This window comes from Myxine glutinosa, chromosome 2 (genome assembly GCF_964187855.1).
Source record: "Myxine glutinosa chromosome 2, kmMyxGlut1.1, whole genome shotgun sequence".
NCBI classification, from domain to species: Eukaryota; Metazoa; Chordata; class Myxini; order Myxiniformes; family Myxinidae; genus Myxine; species Myxine glutinosa.
This window is the reverse complement of record NC_136262.1, coordinates 190,209,484-190,231,377: the sequence shown is the minus strand read 5'-3', so window position 1 is coordinate 190,231,377 and position 21,894 is coordinate 190,209,484. Positions and strand designations below refer to the sequence as shown.

General features: G+C 44.9%; 1 protein-coding gene across 4 annotated transcripts in view; it reads left to right on the top strand.

Moving 5' to 3' along the window:
• The first annotated feature begins 17,032 nt into the window (after positions 1-17,032).
• LOC137420978 (ubiquitin carboxyl-terminal hydrolase MINDY-1) overlaps positions 17,033-21,894 on the top strand; it is a 90,019-nt gene continuing 85,157 nt past the window's right edge. For 2 of the 4 annotated variants that reach the window (XM_068106548.2, XM_068106547.2), the window contains exon 1: positions 17,771-18,785. In XM_068106548.2, the coding sequence (XP_067962649.2) occupies positions 17,976-18,785 (810 nt within the window). In that variant the 5' untranslated portion in view covers positions 17,771-17,975. Of the gene's footprint in view, positions 18,786-21,894 lie in introns of all 4 variants that reach the window. The other 2 variants (XM_068106545.2, XM_068106546.2) reach the window with 2 other exon arrangements.

Sequence of the window (21,894 nt, the reverse complement as noted above, 5' to 3'; positions counted from 1 at the left end):
CAGATGATTGGCAAAATTTTTGATTTGTGGAAATTGGACGAGCAAAATTTATAGTAAGAGATGCCCCATGTGATGGGATGGCCAATCCACCATCCCTCACAGTGGGGGGCAAAGGAGCACTAGTTTATGGGGTGTATGGCAGTGAAAACTAGCCCGGGAGGGTTAGGATATATCGTGTGTAGGGATCTAGCGAAGATGACCTTAGGTAACGTTAAGGTTAGTTAGTGACAATGACACCTGTAGTGGGGACGCAGGTAGATTAGAGTGGATGATAATGACGTGGTATGTGCTTAGTTTAAAGGGAAGACGGGGAGCACTAAGTTAGCAGGGCAACAGGTAGTTCAGATGATGCCGTGTGAGTGTTGGAGGTGTATTCAAGTGTATTGAGCAGTGTGTGAGGATTGAACAGGTGTGATTGAACAGGTGTGATTGCACAGGTGTGCAACTGAACAGGTGTATGGAGCAGTGTATGAGGGAGTGATGGTGATGTGTATTGTGTTGACCAAATGGTCCAGGGAGAAGGAGGGTGCAGGTGGCACCAGGTGTGATTCCAAAGGTGTGCAACAACAGGTGTATGGAGAATGGTTGCATGGAATAAATAGTATTGAAATAACTGGAGTATTGGAATGGATGGTCGTGGAGTGAGTATGGTGGAAACTATGGAGTGGAGTGGATGGTGCGAAGGTGTGAATGGGGGAAGAGTGGACCCCCATCACGAATACCCGGGGCGGGTAGTGTAAGTGTTAGGTAGCGGGTATAGGTAAATTGTGGTTGGATATTGGCATCTGTGGTGCGGGTGGAAGAATGATGTATGGATGGGTGCATTAGTGTTGTGGAAATGGCTGGGCGTGTAGCCTGTTAGTGTGTGTAGTTGGTTTGGGCACTCCACCACTGTGAGGATGTCGGCCAGGTGAGGCCGCAGGTGGGCTCTGGGAGCCGGTAGAGTTGTTGTGGATGGGGCCTGAGGATCCGGAGGACGGACCCGGGTAGCCCAGTGCCAGAGGGCACCGAGGGGTGACAGAGCCAGGAGGGGCCTTCCCCAGTAGATAGGTTAGGGTGAGGAGCTAGGTAAGCTCGGGTGGCAACTGCAGTGGTGGAGGTGTGCAGGTGGGTAGACCTGCTGGGAGAGCTACACGTCACAGCCCAGAAATTGTGCAAGGGCACCGGGAGATGAATCGGGGGAGTGAGACCCCAAATTGAGAAGCACCACAGTTTGGTCAATGTGAATTGGTTTTTAGAACCCATAGTGTAAGTTGGCCAATGGATTGGCAGGGAAAGACCCGGGGTAGTGTAAAGTGTGTTAAAGTCATTTAGAGGATAGATAGGATGAAGGATTTCCTTGCACCATCTGCATCCACTCACCTGAGATGACGTACCTCCACACCATGCCAGGTTGTTTTGATTATTTTTTATGTGCAAATGTTTTGGATTGTGAGACGCATCATGACGTGGGTGTGACATTGTGCTTGATGTTCCATCTCTCCCTCCTTATGAGGATTGATGATGAATTGATGATGGCAAATTTTGGTTAGAGGGATTGTGGTGACGAATTTGGTATAAGGGAAATAAGGGGAGATGTGACAGTAGCGACGAATTTGTAAATGTGTAGATTTTGTAAATATGGGGTAAGGGCAAGGGTAATGTAGGTGACGGGGAGGGGGGGGGTGACGTACAGTAGGGACGAGCTTTCTCATTTCGCTCTCCATACGCATTTCGCCTTGCATTGCCTTATTGATGTGTACCCTTGTGACCTTACCCCTCGCTCATTTGTCTTGTCCCCCTTTTGTCTCCCACATAACCTGTGCGCCATTGGGCACCGAGGGGAGCGTGCGTGAGTCCTCCATTGTGCGCCCGGAACTCCCAGAACCAGCTGTCTGCATCGATGCACCACATTATGGACCACATGTCTGTGGCCGAGCACCACTGGTGGACCCCATGGGTTGGGGCATGGCCCCTCTGCTGGAACCGGCCATGAGGGCCCGAAATCTTGCTGGCGGACCTGGGCCACAGGGCACCGATGCCCCACAGGTGAACCACACGTCGGCCCCTGTGGGCCATAAATAAATAAAAATGGTCACGTTGGGTGCAAGTTTTAATACAAATAGGCCGCCAGCAGAGGGAGCCGAAGAGCAAGAGACCACCTGCAGGGTTAGGGGTTGTTGATTTATTTTTATTATTGAACATTCATGAACACTGATGAACAGTGGTGACTGCACCGATGGGTGCTTGAGGGTGTTTTGGTGCGTTTTGGGTGCTTTCATGGTGCATTGATGCAGAGCAGACTGTCTCCCCCCCCAGAAAGAACAATCACAGGTCCTGGGTTAGTCTTGTAAATAAAAGTAGTGTCAATTGTAAATAATGCTCCCCACAGTCAGTGTGTAGTTTGAAGACCATTCCGCAATTCGGTTAACTGTGGGCGTGAGTCTGTTAGGCAGGGTGCAATGGAGCAGCGGGACACATTTATTTATGTTTTAAAACTGTCGCACTCAGGGTCAGGTTAAAAGTAGAGGGAACTACACCTACGTGTCACACTAAATTTAAGTTGTAGGCCCGGGACGTGCCTAAGAGGAGGAGGGTGCAGTGTTGTGGATATGAGAATGGTTTGTTTTTTTTGTTGTAGTGTAAATTGTTGTAAAGATCACCCTTTGTAAATGTCATGATCCTTGTAAATACTTCCGTAGTGTAAAGGTCAAAGGGCGTCTCGGTAGTTATTCCATGAAACACCACATTGCAGGACCCGATAAAACCCTTGTTCAGTATCTTATATCTTATTATGTGTCTTAGGGTAAGGCTGTGTCTCCCATTAATTTAAATACTCCATTGCACCAAGTGAAATAAGAGTAGATCCCCTTTCATTTCATTTCAATGGCCAACTGCATTTTGGGCGGTTTTCTTCAACCACCATTGGCCACGAGGCAGGGTTGGGGAAGAAAGGCGGGTCCCCACCTCGTCAGAGAGGGGAGGAGTGGCCCGGCCCCGAACAACCAACCAAGCACGAGGGGTTTGGTTTGAGAGGGCGGAGGAAGAGCGATCGGGGAGGTTCGCAAAGGTTCAAGGGTGGGGCTATATATAACCCATGAGAGATGAATCCAAGAGCTGAGCGGCGTAGAGAGGTCCATGACAAGAGCTGAGTGGGTCATCAGGGGTGGTCAGTGGTTGCGTTGAGTGGTTGCGTTGAGTGGTTGCGTTGAGTTGTCGGTGGAGAAAGAGTGGTTGGACCAAGGAAGAGAGAGGAGAGAACCCGTCACGCCAGACCCCCCACCAGCGCGTCGGCTCCACCAAGCAGCTCCGACCCGTGATCCCGCGCACACGACAGGCTCGGTGGCATCAGCGGCCGTCGAGGTCCAGCCCGACGTCCCGTGCGGGATCAAGCTCCAGCCAGCTCCGTGCCGTCCTCCCCCTCCAGCCACACACCTCCTTCCAGCCAATCCACTCAGCAATTCCCCGTGTGAGTCATCTTTGTTTGTTCTGTCCTGGGTAGTTAATTAAGTCGGTATAAGCTAGTATTTTCCCTGTGTCTCTAAAAGCTTCTGTAAATTATTTTATTATCTTTCCTTCTCCTTGGTTACTTTGAGCCTGTAAATGGTAATAAATAGTAATTGTATTTCAAACCTTTTTTTTGCCTTCGTCTTCTTCTTCTTCACATCCGTGTCGTCTTTGTCTTTTCCCCTATTGAGTATCTGTGGCGCGATACGGCCAACGTTTGGGTAAATCGGGTTTAGTCAGGGAACAACTGTTCGGCCGCGGTTATACCTCCGCTCGGTAAAAATAACATCCTAATCCGCGGACCGTAACAATATGATGAAAAGAACATGTATATTTTAGAGCAATATCACAGTACATTTCCTACATGACGTTTTGTCAATTGTCAATTTCTCAAAACCTCTTGGTATACAACATTTCTGGTTTTCTTACTTGGTGCCAAGACATAAAGATTGCTTGGTTTTCCAACCCTCGAGCAGCCCACGTACAGCTGGCCATGGGAAGTACCCGGCATTGCCGGGCGGGGGAAGGGAGGGGAGGGGGAAGGGGAGGGGAGGGGAATGGGAGGGGAGGGGAACGGGAGGGGAGGGGAGGGGAACTGGGGGGGGGAGGGGAGAAGAGGGGGGGAGGGAAGAAGAGGGGGGGGAGGGGAGAAGAGGGGAGAGGGGGAGGAGGAGGGGGGAGAAGAGGGGGGGGATTGGGAGGGGGAGGAGGGGGAGGGGGAGGGGTAGGGGCAAGGGGGGAGGGGAGGGGGGAGGGGGGAGGTGAGGGGGGAGTGGAGGGGGAGTGGAGGGGGAGGGGGGAGGGGGAGGGAGGAGGGGAGGGGGAGGGAGAGGGGGGAGGGAGAGGGTGGAGGGGAGGGGGAGGGGGAGGGGTAGGGGGGAAGGGGGAGGGGAGAAGGGGAGGGGGTAGGGTGGAGGGGGGAGGGGGGAGTCAAGTCGGAAGTCATTGTCGTCAATTGAATGTCGCATTTATTTTTTATTCCCTGTCAAATGGCATTGGTCCCGCATTCCGAACCCGGAAGTCGGAAGTCATTGTCGTCAAAGTTTAAACATTAACGTTACGAAATACGCTGATGACGTCATAATTTTAAAACCCGAAGGTTTTTTAAACATTTAAGGTGTGCTGTAGTTTCTCTGGGACGTACTGATTCCGAATATGAAGTTGAAAAATTAACGTTCCGAAATACGCTGATGACGTCATCATTTTAAAACGCGACGTTTTTTTTTTTAGTTGAGATTTTATTCGAATTCGAATTCCATTAAATTTCAACTGTTGGAAACAATAATTATTTCAATTTCCAACAGTTGAAATAATTATTGTTTCCAACAGTTGAAATTTAATGGAATTCGAATTCGAATAAAATCTCAACTAAAAAAAAAAAACGTTTATTCGTTCTTGGCGCGAAAAAATGGCGCGCATTTTGTCATTATGTGCGACTTTACGTCACTCCTACGGACGTGAAAACATTTGTTTTCCTTAAAAATATATTTAAAATAAATACAATAGTACATAAATTAACAATAAAAGAAGCAAAAAAACAATTTAAAATACAATAAAAAGCACATTAAAAATATATAAATATGTACGTACAGTATACTGTACGTACGCGCAACCGCGGGATCGGAAAGGGGCAATTACGCCGCCACAAACTACACCATGGAATTGCAGCTGGCCCGGTTTTTTAAACCATTGATATTAAAATACAAAGTAGCCTATAACCACCAGGATTTTATGCTGATTCCGAATCTGTGTCTAAAACTTTTCTCCGATGTGTAGTTCTTGAGTTATAAGCGGACATCCAGACAGACACACACACAGACATTCCTCCTTTATATATAGATATAGATATATATATATATATATATATATATATATATATATATATATATATATATATATATATATATATATATATATATAGAGATATATATATTTATATATATATTTATATTTATATATATATGACACATTATAAAGTTAACATCACTCAGTTAGGACTGATATCATCCATGCACAGTTTAAAACATTATGGATGGAGAGTTGACATATCATGGCCTCATTCTTATAACGTGGAGCAGAAAGTGGGGTATCTCTCAGCGTGATGTGGGCACAGCGTCAAAATGCTAAATGAGAAAAGGCATTAAAAACTTGCCTTTTCAAACATTGTCATGGTAATGCTTGACTATGGAAGCCACCAGCTTGGAGCTATGATCAGCCAAAGACAGGTCTTGGTTGATGTTGAGGCCAAAGAATGCGAAAGAATGCAAGTTGCACGCAATTTAATTAAAATCAATGCTATAAATGTAAAACAATTACTTAAGTTGGGCTCGGATGGCCTAGAAGTACGCACATTCACCTGTAAGCTGTCTAGCCTGGGTTGGAATCTCGAACAAGCTATAAACTATCATCCTGGTGTTTCACAGGTTGGGTGGTTCAGCAATGTGTGTGCCGTCCCTCGGATGGACGTTAAACTGGGTGTCCCGTCTGGCAGCATTGGTCGTGCGACATTAAAAGCGAAGAGTACGTGAGTAATTCGCTGGCACCCTGAACAAATTACAAATTCCTGCCCTCACCTGAGGACATGGCTGTGCTGCTGATGCAATGCCCTCTGCTGGTTAGGAATTGGAAAATTGGTTGGGTTGGGTTGGGACAACCTCAACATGGGACAACCTCAACAAACTTTCATCGACAAATTCTCCCACACACTGTTATCTCCTGGAAATTCCTTCAACCTATGGATAACAATCCTCAAATGTGCCACTTATACATGCTTCCTGCAACATAGAGTACCCTCTGACATCTGTTTCCGTCACCATCCCCAATAATGCCAACATCAATCATTTATCACACTGTTTATAATCTTCCTCTACTCTCCTTGTTCCCCGATTCACTCGCTTTATATTTGATTCATTTGCCAACACTATTTCACTACCTTTCTTTACCTCAACTGTCCATCAGCCAATCCAATCCCAGCCTTTGACCTCTTATTCCCAGAATTATTCCCAGGTTAATGAAGAAGCCTCATCATGACTCTTGACTAGCTCCTAAAACAACTCGGTTTTTGAACAACTATCGGGGATTTTCCCTGGGGTGGTTGCACCCCCTTCCTCCCACTCCCCAATGGATGTCGGGGGTCAAATCCTCCCCATGCTTCCCTGTTGCCTGGAGTCATCAGGACAGCGCAGTCACGGTACAGCTGTGTCTCTGTGTCTCTGTCTGTCTGTCTGTCTAACTGTCTGTCTGTCTCTCTCTCTCTCTCTCTCTCTCTCTCTCTCTCTCTCTCTCTCTCTCTCTTTCTCTCTCTTTCTCTCTGTCTTCCTTTCTCTTTTCTTCTAACTCTGCCGTGGCCCTGACTTCGTGAAGGCGGGGGTACACCGTCCTGGATGTGAGGGATCTTTGGGTCGCTCCTGTGAGATCGATTGGCGATCGGCTGTCTTTGTGCTGCAGGGTTGTTCAAGAGAACTGTCCGGGGCTGTACAACAACAAGAAAAAGAGCAATCAGAGATTGCAAACCCTCGCCAGGATGTATTTTCAGTGATTTTTAAGGCTTTTGTGTTCAAACAAATATGGCGGCTGAACCACGTGACCGATGACGTCATCATCATTATTTTTCTAAACTAATTTATTCCTAGATTATGCTCAAGAAATTTCATCTTGATCTGATGAAGTTTTGTACGTGTCGAATTATGACGTCATAATGGAGGCACCTATGACATCATCATTAACATATTTTATTCCCCATGGAGAGTTCTTTACAATGAGCCATGTCTCAATTTTGTCTATTCAGTGCTTTCGGAGATATAGAGGTGCATTTAGATATAGCGGATATAGAGAATTTTTCCAAGATGGCGCCTGTACCATGTGACCGATGATGTCATAATTATCATTAAAAAATTCTGCAGGTGGAGTTGCACCTATGGTGAAAATTTCCTGTCAATCGGACCAACGGTTGCAGAGAAAATCATATTTATTCTGTGCGGACAAACAGTCAGACAGACAAACAAACAGACTCAAATGCAATACCCTCTCCTCTGGTGAGGGTAACAAGGTTTTTGAACACCTACTTCCAAATAGAATCAATAAAAACCACCTGCTATTTAGCTACTAAGACAACTGCAACCTAAAGCAATACATAACATTCTCTGATTCTGATATGGTGATATTGAATCCTGGTGTTGGCTTAGCGGTGAGGGTGCCGGCTTGGGCCGGCTTGGGATCATAGGATCCTGTGTTCGAATCCCGGTCGATCGCTAAATTAACACCAGAGGGGTTGACTCAGCCTGTCATCCCTCTGAAGTCTGCAAATTGAGTACCAGCTTGCTGGGATGAATGATCACGGTGTGCACCCCGATTTAGAATAGGTACACCGTATCCCTGCGCATCGTAAGAGGCGACCAAGGGTTGGCGCCAGGAAGGGCATCTGGCCATAAAAATATTGCCTCAAACAGGGAACCATGATTGTCATGGAGCCCGCAAGGCTAACCCCCGCTCTAGCGGGAAAAATGGCCTTAAAACGATCATTCATTCATTCATTCATTCTCTGATTCTGATATGGGACATATTCTGTTACCGAGCATTGCTTCTAGTCAGGTTCACTATGTCAATAAATTATATTTCGTTCAAAATCATGGTAGATTAGCAAACCTATACATTTTTGGAAAGGTTATAGCATAAGGAAACTAAAAATCAATGTTTACATTTGGAGAGATACCTGTATGGCGGCCATTTTGGATTTTCAAAATGGCCACTGTAAAATACATATTTTGTTCTATTTCTGCCTCTAATTACCCTAAAAACTTTTTAAAATATACTAAACCTATATTTTCAGGGACAAGGAATCCAATGAAAGTATCAAATTAGTGCTATGGGGAATGGTAAGACACGAATCAAAGGATTTGAATTGCAAAATACTGTCTTTATATTCGCGATAAGTTGCATAATCAAATACATGTTATCATTTTGTACAGGCAGTTAATAACATCAAAATGTGTCACAATAATTCATATCACCAAACATACACAGGCAGTCAGCAAAATCATATATACACATGCAGTCAGTATAACTTCACATCTACACAGGCAGTCAATGACAAAATATACACAGGCAGTCAATGGCATCAAACATACACGATTACAGAATATGCCATTTAGAGTTCGTCATCACTGTCCTGTGTGTCGTATCCGACAATATAGTCCGCATCGTTTTCACAGTCCGTTCCACACAAGCAAAGGTCGGTCAAATTGATTGGCAAATCGAATTGGTCGAATGGTCGATCGAATCGAATTCGATGAATCGAATCGAATCGATCGAATTGGTCGAATGGTCGATCGAAGCGATTGGTCGAATGGTCGAATTGGTCGAATGGAATTGGTCGATTGGTCGAATTGGTCGAATCGAATTGGTCGGAATTGGCAAATGTAAACATTGATTTTCAGATTTTCCATGTAATAACGTTTCCAAAAATGTATAGGTTTGCTAATCTACCATGATTTTGAACGAAAAAACATAGTGAACCTGACTATTCTGCCGAAGGAGTTTCTGGACAAGGGTCATGCTGGGTGGTTTGCCATGCCCCCCCCCCCCCCCCCCCAGCAGTAGTTAAGGCAGAAAATAGGAATTTGGCAATGGTGCCAGCGATATCTCGTCTACTCTTGGTGTAAGACATGATGGGATCTTCAACGTCCACCAACTAATGACAGCAGGCAGAACACCCAGTTTAACGTCTATCCGAATGTCACACATTGATGAATCGCCCTGCCTGTGAAACACCGAGATGACAGGAGTACCCGACATTGCCCGGTGATGTTGTAATCCTGTTGGCATTTAGAAGAAATCAATTTGGGTTTTTTTCTATATTTTTTTGGTGCCTAAAATACTTCGATACACCCACCAAGGAAAATTTATATTTAATCGTATAATATTATACACAGTGCACACTAATCGGGGATAATTTGATATTACCTTACACATAGGTACAATGGCTCAGGCACTATAAAGCAATTTTAATAATCCAAAACTAGACACGCTTCGACGTCACGACGTCGACCGATATATGCCTCCGCCCCCATTATTACATCATCATAATACTTGTACCAAGTTTGCTTTAAATCCATTCAGTTGTTCTCAAGTTATCACTATTTTTACCTGACATGACCTCTGACCTTTGACCTCGGGACCCCAAAATCTAATCAGTTCATCTTTACCTCATTATACATACCTGCACCAAGCTTGACTAAGATCCCTTCAGCCATTCTCAAGTTATCGCGGTGACGAAAACCTATCACGACGGACAGCTGGACAGACAACCTGAAAACAATGGCTCCAGTGACTTTGTCGGCAGAGGCATAAAAACCAAAATTTATTTTAAAATCAAAATTTTTAGCCGCGTCGCAGACGCTGCTCATAGAGTGCACTCTGCTGCTGTTGTTGTTGTTGTTGTTCTTCTTCTTCTTGTTCTTGTTCTTGCAGAGAAGACAAAACCTCAAAGCTCCACCCATTCTGGGAACCATAGCTCCACCCATTGTGGGAGAGGCTTCATATAAACAAATATCCACCATTTTATTAACTCGCATAGCTTTGAGGCCTGTTTTGTAGGCCCGTGGTGTCTTCCTCTCTCACACAGTTTTTTTCAAATCAAATTCGATATATCATTTCATTTTTCACAGTCGCTAACATAGTTTTAGACTCGGTTGAAAAAAAACGGGAAGAAAATCCGAATGAAAGTTGCCCTTTATAGAACGAAATGAATTCTCAAAGGCCTGTAACTTCAAGTCCATTGAGATATATTTTTTTAAAATCGCGGCATGGTCAGTCATACACCGCCCGAAATAACAGACGGGAAAATGCCGAGATATATATATTTTGTTTAAATCGCGGCATGGTCAGTCATACACCGCCCGAAATAACAGACGGGAAAATGCCAAGATATATTAAAAATTCGTCCATTTCATGACAATCGTCACGATGAAATATTTAATTTATACGTCGTCACAATAATGTGGAGAGAGGAGCATAGCTTCGTTCACGTGTCGCCACATACGGGAAATTGCCGAGATATATTTTGTTTAAATCGCGGCATGGTCAGTCATACACCGCCTGAAATAACAGACGGGAAAATGCCGAGATATATTAAAAATTCGTCCATTTGATGACAATCGTCACGATGAAATATTTAATTTATACGTCGTCACAATAATGTGGAGAGAGGAGCATAGCTTCGTTCACGTGTCGCTACACACGGGAAATTGCCGAGATATATATATTTTTAAATCGCGGCATGGTCAGTCATACACCGCCTGAAATAACAGATGGGAAAATGCCGAGATATCTATCTATAATTCCAGTAATCTCTGTACGTTTGTACGTTTGTACGTCTGTACGTCTGTACGTCTGTACGTCTGTACGTCTGTACGTTTGTCTGTGACCGCTGTTTCTCGACAACTACCGGTCCGATATACTTGAAACTTGCCAGGTATATTGCTGGGGACCCGAGGATGTGCCTTTTCAAGGTTTGAAATTAATCGGACAAGTACTTACCGAGCTATGGCGATTTAGCCGTTCGCCGTTCGCTTTGCCGTTGCGAATGGACCAAACCATTCATGTAAATAGAGGGGGGGGGGGGGGGTTCTGTGGTCGTTCGCTTTGGCTTTGCGAATGGACCAAACCATTCATGTAAATAGAGGGGGGGGGTTCTGTGGTCGTTCGCTTTGGCTTTGCGAATGGACCAAACCATTCATGTAAATAGAGGGGGGGGGGTTCTGTGGTCGTTGCGAATGGACCAAACCATTGTTTTTTTTTTTGCAGTTTTTTTTTTTTTGCAGTTTTTTTTTTTTTTGCAAGGAACGGGCACCCACGTACGGGCACGTCCTAGCTTATATCTAGTACGGGCATGCCCTAGTATTAAAAATTCGTCGCCACACACGGGAAATTGCCGAGATATATTTTCACTTTGCACAAAAATAACATCAAGTAATCGAATCAATAGGAATGTCCTGTGCCTATAACATCGACGTTATAGGCACAGCTGCATCTAGGCATTGTGTAACATCGACGCGGCTTTTGTTTGAATTCAAACTTTTTGTACTTGTTTCTTTTTTTTTTGCCCAAAACACTCCACGGCACTTATAGTATAGATATCTCAAAACGTTATGGACGGATTCTGACAAATCTTGGTGGACAGGTTGGTTGTGCGACAAGGACGAAAGTTTCGATTTGGTGAAGATTCAGATCTGCATATGATAAATTTTAAAATCTTCAAGTGAATGTCACCATTGAGTGGTAGGGCCAAAACCGATACATCGCACGATATCTCAAAACGTTATGGACCACTGATGACCCAACTTGGTGGATGAGTTGGTTAGGTGACAAGAACAAGAAATTGGCTTTTGGCCAATTAGTGCCTTAGTGGATCCAGATCCGGCCTATCAGTGCCTTAGTGGATACGAAATGTAAATTGTTCAACCTGGCAGAGGTTTACTATCTACCGAGTGCTGTTCTATTATTTACAAATGCAATCTATGGATGTGGGTCATGGAGAGTGAAAAAGAAAGAAAGGAAGAATATTGACAGTTTTGAAATCTGATGATTGAGACTTAAAAATTCCCTGTACTGTACAACATTAACAACAACAGGCATTTTAAGGCCATTTTCCCTGCTAGAGCGGGGGTTAGCCTTGCGGTCCCCATGACCATCTTCTCCATTTTGCCCTATTTTCTGCATCTCTCCTTGTTAACCCCCTTGCCCGCATTTCTTCTTCCACCATCTTTAGCCAAGTCTTTCTTGGTCTTCCCCGTCCTCGACTTCCTTCTACATTAATTTCCATCACTCTTCTCAACCAGTCACTTTCATCCTTCCTCAACACATGACCAAACCATCTCAACCTGTTCCTCTTCACAGCATCAATCACAGGCAATATTCCCATCATCTTTCGCAATTCATCATTTGTCTTCCTCTCTCTCAACAATACTCCGCACATCCACCGAACCATTCGCATTTCCACCCTTTCCAGCCTTCCTTGCTGCTCTACGTTCATTACCCATGTCTCGCTCCCATAAATCATACTGTAAAAGTAAAAGAACAAAAATAGGGGCAATACCCCTGGGCACTCACCTGGTAGAATAAACAGTATATTACACTGACTAAAGGTATCTTAAAACAATTTCAATGGTTGCTAGAAGACAGGGCAGCATGTATAATCATACTAACATAATCATAAGACTTTAAATAAACAAACCAAAAAAAATACCTATTTTGGAGGGCAACTCCCCCCCCCCCTTCATCCCCCGCTCGCCCCCAGTATACCTCGTCAGACCCAGATTTTTCTAATGCTTTGAACAAACGTTGATACATCACGGGTGGTGAAGGTTGTGGTGAAGTTTCATCGAAATTGTGTGATGGCGGCTTGGACTTGTGAACCCCCAGTACCCTCGTAAGGAGTTTCAGGGCTCTTTTTGACCACTTTTGCCATGGAATATAGAGTGTGGAACTGCAGATTCGTAATCAGCGCTTATTAAACCCTTAGACACGTCCACTTTCACGTATTACCCAGATGGGTGCCATGGAACTCAGTTTCTAGCTGTTTTTCTGGCCGATGGATAATGACCTATGAAAACATAACCTCCATCTACCATAACCTCCATCTACTTATAGATTACTAGCTGAATGCATCCGGCGTTGCCCGGGTTCTTTTTGAATGAATTTGATCTTCTGTACATGGGTCTGACGCGAGCCCAGTATCAGTTAGTGCTCAACGATTCCTTGTTCTTTCTTCTGTCGGGCCCCGCGAGAGAGAATTTTGAAAGCATGTGTTGCAATCCGTCAGATATTCCTATTAAGTGCATAAGTTGTACTTCAAGAGAATTTTGAAACTGACTGTTAAGTTTTTAAAGAAAATATTCTGATCTAAGAGAGATCTGACATGGTACAGAAGTAACATTACATACTTACCATAGAGCTGTCAAGTCAGATTTCAATTCTCGATTCTATTTGAAACTGATGGAGAGGGCTTTGCAGACAAGACTTCTTTTGGATGGACGTTAAGTTGGAAACCCGTCTGCTCACACTAACTGATAGTGATGGATAATAATAAACAAGACAGACATCATGCAGAGCAAAATTCACCCCTCCCCAAAATAAAAAGTTGAGATACATAAACTTGTCCATTTCATCAACATCAAGATTAACATTTTAATATGCATGAAAACAAACATGACATAATGACAATAACACCGAAGCTTTTTGTATTGTACTCTTCAAGGCGATTCACAGCAAAGAGACCAGAAGAGATGAGAACTAGTGCATTTATAAGCACTAGGGCATGCCCGTACTATATATATGCCCGTACTATATATCTATCTAAAATTATATCCCCCCCCTCTATTTACATGAAATGGTTTGGTCCATTCGCAACGCCAAAGCGAACGGCGAACGGCTTGCGAGTACAGTGACAATCCCCCCCCCTCTATTTACATGAATGGTTTGGTCCATTCGCAACGACCACAGAACCCCCCCCTCTATTTACATGCAATGGTTTGGTCCAAAGCGAACGGCTTCCGGAGTTTGGTAAAGAAATCGCCATCGCGTGCACAAACGCGCAGGAAAGCGAATGAATCGCAAATTCGTTTTTATTAGTTGTAAAACATAGTTTAACGCCAACATAGTTTGCAAACGTGAAATAAATGAATACGCTCTCAAATGTGCCATCCGAGGCAGAGTGTGCCCGCCACGTTCGGCACACGCGATCGTTCGCTGCTCTCTGATTGGTTGAATCGTTTTTTGGACATAGCTCGGTAAGTAATTGTCCGATTAATATGAAACCTTGAAAAGGCACATCCTCGGGTCCCCAGCAATATACCTGGCAAGTTAAAAGTATATCGGACCCGTGGTTGTCGAGAAACAGCGGTCACAGACAAACGTACAGACGTACAGACAGACAGACAGAGATTACTGGAATTATAGATAGATGTCTAAGTAACCGTGACACCGATTGGTTCTTCAGTCATGACGTCATTGGTGTTCTGAACGCCCATTGGTTGACTCATTCAACACTGTCCCGGGTTCCGATTGGCTGGAGCGGAGTTGTCAGCGATGACGCACCATTTGCATCATTACCTTGGACATCGGTCGGGGAAATACCTTTATCTTTCCATGTTGAAAGAGAATGAGAGAATGTACAAATTCCTTTTGGCAACACAATGTAGGATCCGTGGAATGGATGAAGGTTGCTTTTAACATATGTATATATAATGTACTCCGACCTCGGCTCAATATCTTGAACATATCTGCATTGTACTGGTCTGCACAATCGGGGTTGGCATCCAAGTGCCGTGCAATGGCAGAAGAAGAAGAATAAATGGTCGATGGTCCTTGAACGTTCTTGCATTCTCGCACCGGTTCGGTTGAGTCCTCACTCCCAAGTTCTTTCCACGAATCGCCAGGGGGACATGCTGTTTGGCCGTACAACCGTACAATGGCCGTACAACCCAAAGGTTGGCTGATCGTATCAAACGGCATGTCCCCCTGGCGATTCGAAGAAAGAACTTGGAAATGAGGACTTAACCAGTACGAGCATGCAAGAACGTTCAAGGACCGTCGACCATTTCTTCTTCTTCTTGTGCCATTACACGGCACTTGGATGCCAACCCCGATTGTGCAGACCAGTACAATGCAGATATGTTCAATATATTGAGCCGAGGTCGGAGTACGTTACATCTACGTATATCAAAAGCACTCTTCATCCATTCCATGGACTCTATGTACATTCTCTCATTCTCTTTCAACAAGGAAAGATTAAAGGTATTTCCCCGACCGCTGTCCGACATCATGATGCAAGTGGTGCGTCATCGTTGACAACTCCGCTCCAGCCAATCGGAGCCCAGTGGTGATTGAGTCAACCAATGGGCGTTCAGAACACCAATGACGTCAGGACTGAAGAACCAATCGGTGTCGCGGTTACTTAGACATGCTTATAAATGCACTAGTTCTCATCTCTTCCGGTCTCTTTGCTGTGAATCGCCTTGAAGAGTACAGCACGAAAAGCTTCGGTGTTATTTTCATTATGTCGTGTTTGTTTTCCTGTATATTAAAGTTCTGTCGTACCAAACATCTGGTTAAGATTAAAATTGATGATCTTAATCAAAGCTCGGGTCAATTGGATGAAAATTGAGGATATTTCAGATGACAATTGATGATTTTGGAAGTTTGACCTTAAGTTGACCATTGACCTTAAAATAGTCGGTTTCCCAAATCAGTGAGGCACTATGAAATTGCTGTGCAATTTCCAAGTCTATCGGATGAAAAATGTTGATTTTTCAGATGACAATTGATGATTTTAGAAGTTTGACCTTGAGTTGGCCTTTGACCTTTGGCCTCAAAAAGAGCTGATTTCCCAATTTAGCGACTCAATATGAAAATGCTGTTCTATTTCCAAGTCAATTGGATGAAAGAAATGACAATTTTAGAAATGTGACCTCAAGGTGACCTTTGACGTCAAAATCAATAGTGAATAGGCTTCTTCTTTATGACCAACTCTGCCATTTGGTGAAGTTTTTGAAGATCGGTTTAAAATTGTGACCTGTAGGCGATTGACAGACAGACATATACACAGAATAACGCACGAGACCAACCAATTTATTGAAAATCTTCGATTTTGCAAGTAATAAAGCTCGCAATGTCCCTTTTGATCAAACGTCGGTGTACGTTATCGTCGACACCATGCAACATTTCAATATGCCTGCCCTAAACAAATATTGGACAGTGTGTGACGTGTCAGCAACCCCCAGGGTACACTGGTAAGTGGTAACTCATTGAATTTACGTTTGTTTTATATCTCTGTGGTTAATACCACAATATCAGCAATTAAATGTAGGCCTAACTTGTTTACCTTCTTGGTACGAGTCCAGGAGTGTGTTCAGTTACCAAGCAGCTTGCTAGCGCTTGCCAAGTCAGCCGTTCCATATCAACGGTTTCGAATGGAGTGCTTCATTGAATGTTCCTCAGGTTCATTACACATTAGACGGTGTATAGGTAGTGAAATAATTTTTGATAAAATAGTGTTTACAATACACGACATTGTTGTTTATTTTGGTTTTCTCGGAGCTTTTCTGTGATTCTTGAAAAGGATGACACTTCGGAGATTTTTCACTTCCCGTTGCGTATTTCTTGCAGTGTTTATAATTATAAACACCTCGGACTGTATTGAAAATCATGGCACTCAAAATCATTTTCTTTGGACAGTTTTACAAAGCATTGGGGGTGTATCGCAAGCGAACTCACTGTTTAACATCGATGTGTGTAATCTCCAAATAATTTAATAACACAATGCAATCAAACAAAATGAAGAAAAATTTCGCGGGTTATATGTTTTACAATTTTATCGTTGTAGAGAAACATTACTTTTAAATTTACAGTATTTGTGATCAAAGATTCGCGTTTTTATATTCGATGGTGATTCGAACAGCATGGACAATTCTGTGCGCGTTTTCATCCTGATACTGCAACGGATCACACCGTCAGGGACGTTAACACACTGCATAATCTGTGAACCGTTGTAGCAGATGAAACTTGTATTCACACGAGTAATCTTTGTTCTTTGGTAAGGCTCGAAATATGACACACTCGCCTCTAAGCTGCCTGTCCAACCTGGGTTCGAATCCCAACACAGCTATAAACTACCATCCCGGTGTTTCACAGGCAGGATGATTCATCAACGTGAGTGCCGTCCCTCTGATGGATGTTAAGCTGGTCGTCCTGTCTGCCAGCATTAGTTGGTGGATGTTAAAGATCCCACGACGTCCTTCGCGAAGACCATAGGCAAGCTATCACCGGCACCGTGAACAAATTCGAAATTCCTGCCCTAAATACTTGACTACTGCTGGGAATGCAATGGCAAACCACCCAGTGCATTAAGCGGTCCTTTCCTCTGAAAATGCGTCACAAAGGTTATGTTTACAATTCCTCGTATCACGATCAATGTTTCATAATTTTATCTAAATGAGTGAAATGAGTGTTTTTCGGTCCCTTTGCCTTTGGTGATTACATAGACACACCCTGTCAGTTTAGCAATAGTACTAGTAGGCCGAAGTGGCGATGAATCACTTGGTGATTCCTCAGTGTTTAAGAGGTTGCACAAGTTACATGTGACCGTCGACCTCATAACCTGAGGGTCAATTAATAATATCAACAGAAAATATGGAGCAATCATCGAGCCAGAGTTCAGCGAAACGTCCTTTGCCGAGTGTGACCGTTTGAGGGAACATTAAAGTAAGAAGGAGAAGAAGAGGTAAACACCTCCGAAGGAGGAAGAAGAGTCCGACGGGCTTTTGGGCCACGGCTGAGGCGCCGCCTGGCAGCTGTTATGGACCAAGCTGCGCCACTGATCGAGGGGATTCGTGCAGCAAATTAGTCGCGGTGCAAGACCATCGGACCGAGGCCACGCGTGCTGGATTCGCCGTGGTTTCCTCAGAAGGAGCTGGTCCGCGCTAGGCCTGGCTATGGCTGACCTGCAAGAGGCGGTGGTTAGTGAGGGCGGTGGCAGCGCCGATGACAGGGAGCCCAATGCGGTCGGACAACCGGCAGACCAGGGTTACGAAAACTCCAACATTTCGCGATTAGAGGGTTCTGATCCTCCCCTCGCTGGGGAGGAAATCTCTGGCGGCGAGTGCGACGTGATATCCCTGGATGACGGCTCAGTGAGCGAAGATGGACCTGGCGCTGTCGATGGAGTCAACATCGTGGCGAATCCTCCCACCTGTGAACGAGAAGACCGGGTCGGTGCGGTGGATATCAGGCCCACGGATGCTCGGGAGGTGCAGGCCGAGGCCGGGTCGACGACCGCCGTGGACTCTGTGAACGCGCCCGAGTCCCGTGCGGCCACATCCGATGCCGAAGAAGAAGAAGAAGAAGAAGCTGCTTCGAAGACCCACGCGGGACCTCCTGAGGTTTCGTGTGCACCCGACCCTCGGATCACAGGAGAGCCGAGCTCGAAGCCTCGTTCCTCCCCGGCGGTTTCAGTCCCCAGGGATGCGAGGCGAGACCCGGGACCCGCCGGCCCTGGGGAGGACGGTCCAGACCGGGAGATTGGTGTCGACCCCGGGAGTTCGCCGAGCGATGCGGACGCCGCCGCCGCCGGAACGGGGCAGACCAAGTCGGCCGAAGACCAAGCGGCGGGAAAAGAGAAGTATCCCATCTACCACATCAAGTGGCTCAAGTGGAAGGGGGAGAGTACCGCGATCATCACGCAGAATGAGAACGGCCCTTGTCCTCTGTTAGCCATTATGAACGTGCTGCTGCTCTCCTGGAAGGTATGTTTGAGTTAAAAATGGATTCTTCGTGTGCCGAATATCCGCAAGAACCTCAGGTGTCCACCTGATCCGTCCTCATGAAGCACAGGTGAGAGTGCTGGACCATCTCGTGCATAAAATCCCACTTTAATTCATTCCTCAATTGAATATTGCAATATTCACGAATTGCGTGGGTTATCAAATTAACCTTAGGTCTTCAAACGTCCAAATTGATCTGTCGACCCTTGCCGATGTGTATTTGACGAACGTGCCACACTTGGTGCCACTCGGGTGTGGGTTGGCGAGTGTGCGCATCAATGTGAATTGAACCGACACCAGCCAGTGGAGAAAGAAAGGAAGAGGTATCACTGGACCAAACGACCAGCCCAACTAGACAAAGTCTGGTTTGTATTTGCAATATTTATTTTTCTTTGAGATGCGTCCCTTTTCCCGATCTCATTAACGCTCTATCTCTCTCTCCCCGACTCTCTGGAAGATCCTCTTTATCTTTCTGCTGATGACTCTACCATCCCTCATCCTTCAGACGTGCAGGCTGCAGCATCTTCCGTCTCTTCAGATCTTGCAAAGGAATCACAACATGGTCAAACTCTTGGAATATGACTTTCAATCCTGACATCCCACACTCTCACTATCTCTCTCCGAAAAGGTTGTCTGGCAAACCCTCCTATCTACTTTCTTGACGATGTTCTTGAGGAAGTTCAGTCACTCAAGCTCTTGTGTCTTGCTATCAGCCATGATCCTTTTGGTCAAACCACATTTCTAAGTTGGCCTCCAAAGCCATCCACTGGCTGGGCGTTCTCCGTAATATGCAAAGTCTTTCCTTGGCACACCTGAACTCTTATCCACCTGCAAGGTCTTCATCCGCAGCTTGATGGAGTACTGCTCTCCCCTCTGGGTTGGCACCACTACCTCGCACTTTGCTCGGCAACCAACGCCTTAAACCTCGTTAGAATCTCCCGAGACGAAGCTGAGTCGATGGGTCTGTCGTTTTCACATCGCAGTCAGGTCGGTGGTCTCTAGGTCTTCTACAGCCTCAGTTCTGGTCCTGTACCCTCTTGCCCCCCTCGACCCGTCATGCCTCTACAGTGCACACACAATCCACCCTCAGGCCCCTTCTGGTGAAACTCCCAAAATCCAGAAACGCCGCTCACCTCAACTCATTCGTTCCTCTTTTTTCCAACCTGTTGAACCAACTTCCACACTTTTCAATTTCATTCTTCCATCCAAGTCTTCCAAGACAGCTGTTTACCACCATCCCAGATTGTCCGTAATCCATGATCTTTTCTACCCCTGTTAACTCCTCATCTCAACCTACTTCCTTCCAAATGTCCAGTTTTTACTTCCTCAGAGTTTGCTTCTGTATCCATATTGTCCACCACTTGGGTCCAGTCTACCTCTCATTCTTCACACATACCTTATTTCTTCAAGGCTCCCTCTATTTTGTCCTTCATCCCTGCTGTTTGTGTCTCCCCCTTTCATTCTACTATTCTTTTTATTCTGTTATGACCTGACCCTTTCAGTTCCATGTTCCAGCTCCTCCATGAGCCTCGACCGTATAAAAAAAAAAATCGCATCCGTGTCCGAAGGAAGCGGTTCAGTTTGGCGTTTTTAATATGAAATAGGCAAAGCCTAAAAATGAACGAAACCCATGAGAATTACGCTGTATAACACTATATAATTGCCCTTTAGAATCCTTTAGGATTAAGCACGTTGGGTTAGAAAGATTCATTTTGAACTAAATTTTTGATGGACGGACGGACAAAGCCAAATATTGAAGCGGCTTCACCGCTTAAAATCTGGTTTGATGTTCTCGTTTTTGATCAATACGTGAAGGTGTCTACATTAGAAATGAAACCCAAGAAATACCCAAGAACCCAAGAAATTTGTGAATCCAATATTGCTTTTCCAAAGTTTTTTTTTTTTTTTTTTTTCCCCCTTTAAATTTTTTCCCTGATCTATTGTGGTTTACAACAACTAAATTTTCACTCGTGGATTCAAGTAAAGCAATGTATCCACATGGAGTCTGCTCGCATTTTCCTGATCAATCCTCGGGCAACATGGCAATTGATACATTTTGCTTTTGGCTAGCGAGTTGTAGAACGGCATGTTTGTCCGTCGCATATGAGCTGTGATTGCCAATTTTTATGGAAAGGATGCGACTCGCATGTGCTGATTAGTTGGACCCCACCAAATGTCACGACTTCCATTATTCCTGCGTTGTTCCAAGTGCAAATTGCATCCATGTCCCATATAAATTGATCCATAAACGAGTGCAATTGCATCAAATTGGCTGCGCATCTAATCTTACCTTATATCGTCTTCCTGCCATTTAACAGCTGCGAATCAAGATGCTTTGTAGGTTAAGTTAAGGGATCATTTGAACCAAGTTTAGTGACAGACATCTGCTGATGGGTTCCGAATGGATTTTTTAAACAAGATTTCGTACGGAGAGGCTTATTTGAGAGTGTGTCAGCACGTATAGTGAACTGGATCATGGCTCGTTGGTAATTTGTGCATGGAGGTAACTGGCCGCCACTAGTTGTTTCGTGTTGTTTATTTGAGGTGTGAGTTGACGTATTTTCCGAGTGATGTTTGTGCCATCGACAATGTATTGCTGCATTATGTGTCGATGTGAAGCCTGGTGTTGGCTTAGCTGTTAGGGTGCCGGCTTGGGATCCTAGGATCCTGGGTTCGAATCCCGGTCATCGCTGAATTAACACCAGGGTGGTTGACTCAGCCTGTCATCCTTCCGAGGTCGGCAAATTGAGTACCAGTTCACTGGTAATTCCCTGTGTGTCGCAAGGGGCGACTAACACGGTTGGCGGCAGGAAGGGCATCCAGCCATAAAACATTGCTTCAAAAAGGGGACCATGGTGCCCGAAAAAGGCCAACCCCTGCTCTGCGGGGAAAAATGGCCTCGAAGGGTGGTCTCATTATGTGTCTATGTGCACTGCGGAGCATGCTGTTGTTTACCACACACACACATCCGATTGTGTAAATGTGGTATCATTTGGTTTTGGGCCATTAGGTGTTCCCATCTGAACACTTACCTAGCTCTTGACATTGGGTTTCCAGATCCAAATCCCCTATACTGTACTCTGTTTACTTG